Raw genomic sequence first — 2774 nt, forward strand, 5'->3', positions numbered from 1 at the left:
TCCCTACTACTCCTAAATCCGTTCCAACTCCATATTGCTCCCTACTCTTAGATTGAACTGATTAGGCGTTTAAAAGGAGTTTTGGGCGTTCGAGACAGGGATCCAAGTTTTCACAGTCCACACACACTCTAGTTGCTTAACACCGCTATACGCACAACCAATTAGGGTAGCATTTAGTTACTCAGTTACTCAGTTACAGACCACCTTCAGAGCATCCAGTCACGGTGCTCCGATACGGAGGTTCGTCACATTTGATGTTTCTCGCCAGCTAACTTGATCGTCGGAGTGCAAACGTCCGCGAGGGCGCCTTTTTGTTCACTTCTTTTAAGGTACACACAGGCGGTGCAGAGCGAAGGTGCCCTAGCTCGCGAGGACAAGCCACGCACGAAGATGCACCTGGTCAACCGGTGGGAACATTTGGCGCCCATTGTGGGGCCGATCTAAAACATCAGTCCCATCACAAGTATAGTTCACCAGTTCCAGTTCTCAAGTTGCATGACAGACGGAAAGGTTTCCATAAAACGCAAAAATGAGACCCACACGCGCTAGGAGTGAAGAGATGACCATGCAACAGCTCACGGGAATGATGCAGGGATTGCAAGAAGCAATGGCAGCATCAAGGGCAGAGCAAGAGTGCATGTAAGCGGATCTCGTTGCATCTCAGGTGAGAAACGAAGAGCTCCATCGCACAAACGAGGAGCTGCGTTGGGGATGGCGCGATATGGACGAGCCCGAGCCTTTCGCACCACCGAGAGAATTCTCCACACCGTTCTCTCAACCGATTCTGGAGACGGTGATCCCCAACACATTCACGGGGCCCAAGACAACCTTCACAAGGATGGAGGACCCTGAAGCACATCTCACCGCGTTCCACACGCAGATGATGCTGGTATGCGGCTCCGACGTCGTAAGGTGCAAGCTCTTCATGAGCACCTTGACTGGGATGGCCATGGACTAGTTCATCAGCCTCCCAGAGGGTCATATCACGTCTTTCGCGCAGCTCTCAAAGTTATTCAGGGAGCAGTATCTAGCCAACAGGGCCTCGCCACCATTTTCATATGACTTGTTTGACGTAAAGCAGTATCAAGGCGAGACCTTGAAGGAATACATAAACCGCTTTGGGGCGCAAGTGGTGAAGGTTGGTACCACAGAAGAGCCCATTATCGTATATGCGTTCAGAAAGGGGGTGTGCCCAGGGCCTTTCTACGAGTCAATCATCCACAACCGCCCCAAGACTTTTTCCGAAACAAGGCGTCGCGCGGTAGAACACATTGCCTCTGAGGGTGAGGTATACGAGAAGCGCACAATTGTTGCACCCACGCGCCCAAGAGCACATATGCGCGCGCAACCCGTCAGAGTCAACGAGGCCACGACGGGGAGAAAAGACCAGGAGAGGAAGCGCCCCTACAAGGCAAGGAGGCCCCAGCCCAACGGTCGAGCGGAGGGAAGTAGGCTAGCGAGGGAAGGAAATAGACCGTTGAGGCACGATTTCGTCGTGGAGCTAAAAGACCTCATCGTCGTGCCCAACATAGCTGACAGGTTGAAGCCACCAGCGAAGTCTGATAAGGTGCTGGGACCTCACAAAGAGACGTGGTGCGAATTCCATGAGGCGTTCGGGCACCATATCAACAACTGCTTGGCGCTGGGCTATCAGTTGGACGAGCTCGTGAAGAGTGGGTTCTTGAAGGATTACCTTGCTGGGTCCGCTGCGATCACAGCCTTGACAGTGCCTGAGGAGGGTCAAGCACACGAGATGCCGATTTGCGGAGAAATGCACACCATTTCTAGTGGCTTTTCTGGAGGAGGACCCACTGCCTCTCAGCGTAAGAGATATGTGAGGTCAGTGAGTTTGGGCGTTGAGGAATTTTCGGACGACCCATGGGAGTCAGACCTCATTTTCACAAGGGCTGACCTACGGGATGTTGTCCCGCATGACAATGACCTCGTGGCCATTTCGGTCGTCACTGCTGGAAGGAAAGTTCATAGGGTTCTCGTCGACCAAGGCAGTTTCGCCGATGTCATGTTTTGGTCGACCTACAACAAGCTACAGTTGTCCCCTGACTTATTGAGACCCTACACAGGATGCCTGTATTGATTCGCAGACAACCCGATTGAGGTACGTGGCTATCTAGAACTAAGGACAACGTTCACCGATGGAGCGGCGTCTCGTACCGAGAGCATTCGGTACTTAGTGGTAAACGCCAATTCAGCCTACAACATCTTGTTGGGCAGACCCGCACTGAATAGGCTAAGGGCACTGTCCTCCACTAGCCACATGAAGATGAAGTTGCCTGACCTTAGTGGCAGGGTGATCGTGATCAAGTCCGATCAAGAAGAAGCCCGAAAATGCTATGAAAATAGTTTAAAGACGAAGAGGGGGGTGTTTAGGGTGTGTGAGCGCCCCTCCAGCGCGGAGGCGACGCCTGGGGAAGTGCATGCAATTTAGAGTTCCCTCTAGTTAAAGGTTATTACGAAACATATAATTGTAATGGGGACACTCTTTTTCCCTTTGAGGGGTTTTTTAATGAGGTCACCCGAATAAAGGAAAGGAAGTTCAAGAAACACTTTGTCTCAGCTTTTCCCACTCACCCAAATATAAGATCAAAGATTAAAGGAACGAAAGGCAAAGACTCAAGGCGGGGCCAGGTGTAGGGATCACCCGAGGCAGGCGTCGCCAAGCTGAGGCGTCGCCAAGATGAGGCGTCGCCAAACTGAGGTGTCGCCCGGTATAGGCATCGCCAGATAAGGGAGCAGGCGTCAAATTCAGAGCGAGT

General features: G+C 52.1%; 1 protein-coding gene across 1 annotated transcript; it reads left to right on the top strand.

The window, feature by feature from the left end:
• Positions 1–529: 529 nt before the first annotated feature.
• LOC137805994 (uncharacterized) lies at positions 530–2095 on the top strand. The gene is made up of 2 exons (XM_090297755.1): positions 530–639; positions 1018–2095. The coding sequence occupies exons 1-2, from the start codon at positions 530–532 to the stop codon at positions 2093–2095; spliced, it is 1188 nt and encodes a 395-aa protein (XP_090153881.1).
• Positions 2096–2774: the final 679 nt, after the last annotated feature.

Source organism: Phaseolus vulgaris, chromosome 11 (assembly GCF_051622355.1).
Source record: "Phaseolus vulgaris cultivar YP4 chromosome 11, ASM5162235v1, whole genome shotgun sequence".
In the NCBI taxonomy this organism is placed as follows: Eukaryota; Viridiplantae; Streptophyta; class Magnoliopsida; order Fabales; family Fabaceae; genus Phaseolus; species Phaseolus vulgaris.

Excerpts from the sequence above, each read along its gene's own strand:
- LOC137805994 (XM_090297755.1), top strand. The coding sequence starts at position 530 with ATGAGACCCACACGCGCTAGGAGTGAAGAGATGACCATGCAACAGCTC. Across the intron at positions 640-1,017 it reads AGGGCAGAGCAAGAGTGCAT|GGAGCAGTATCTAGCCAACA; the intron begins GTAAGCGGATCT and ends AAAGTTATTCAG.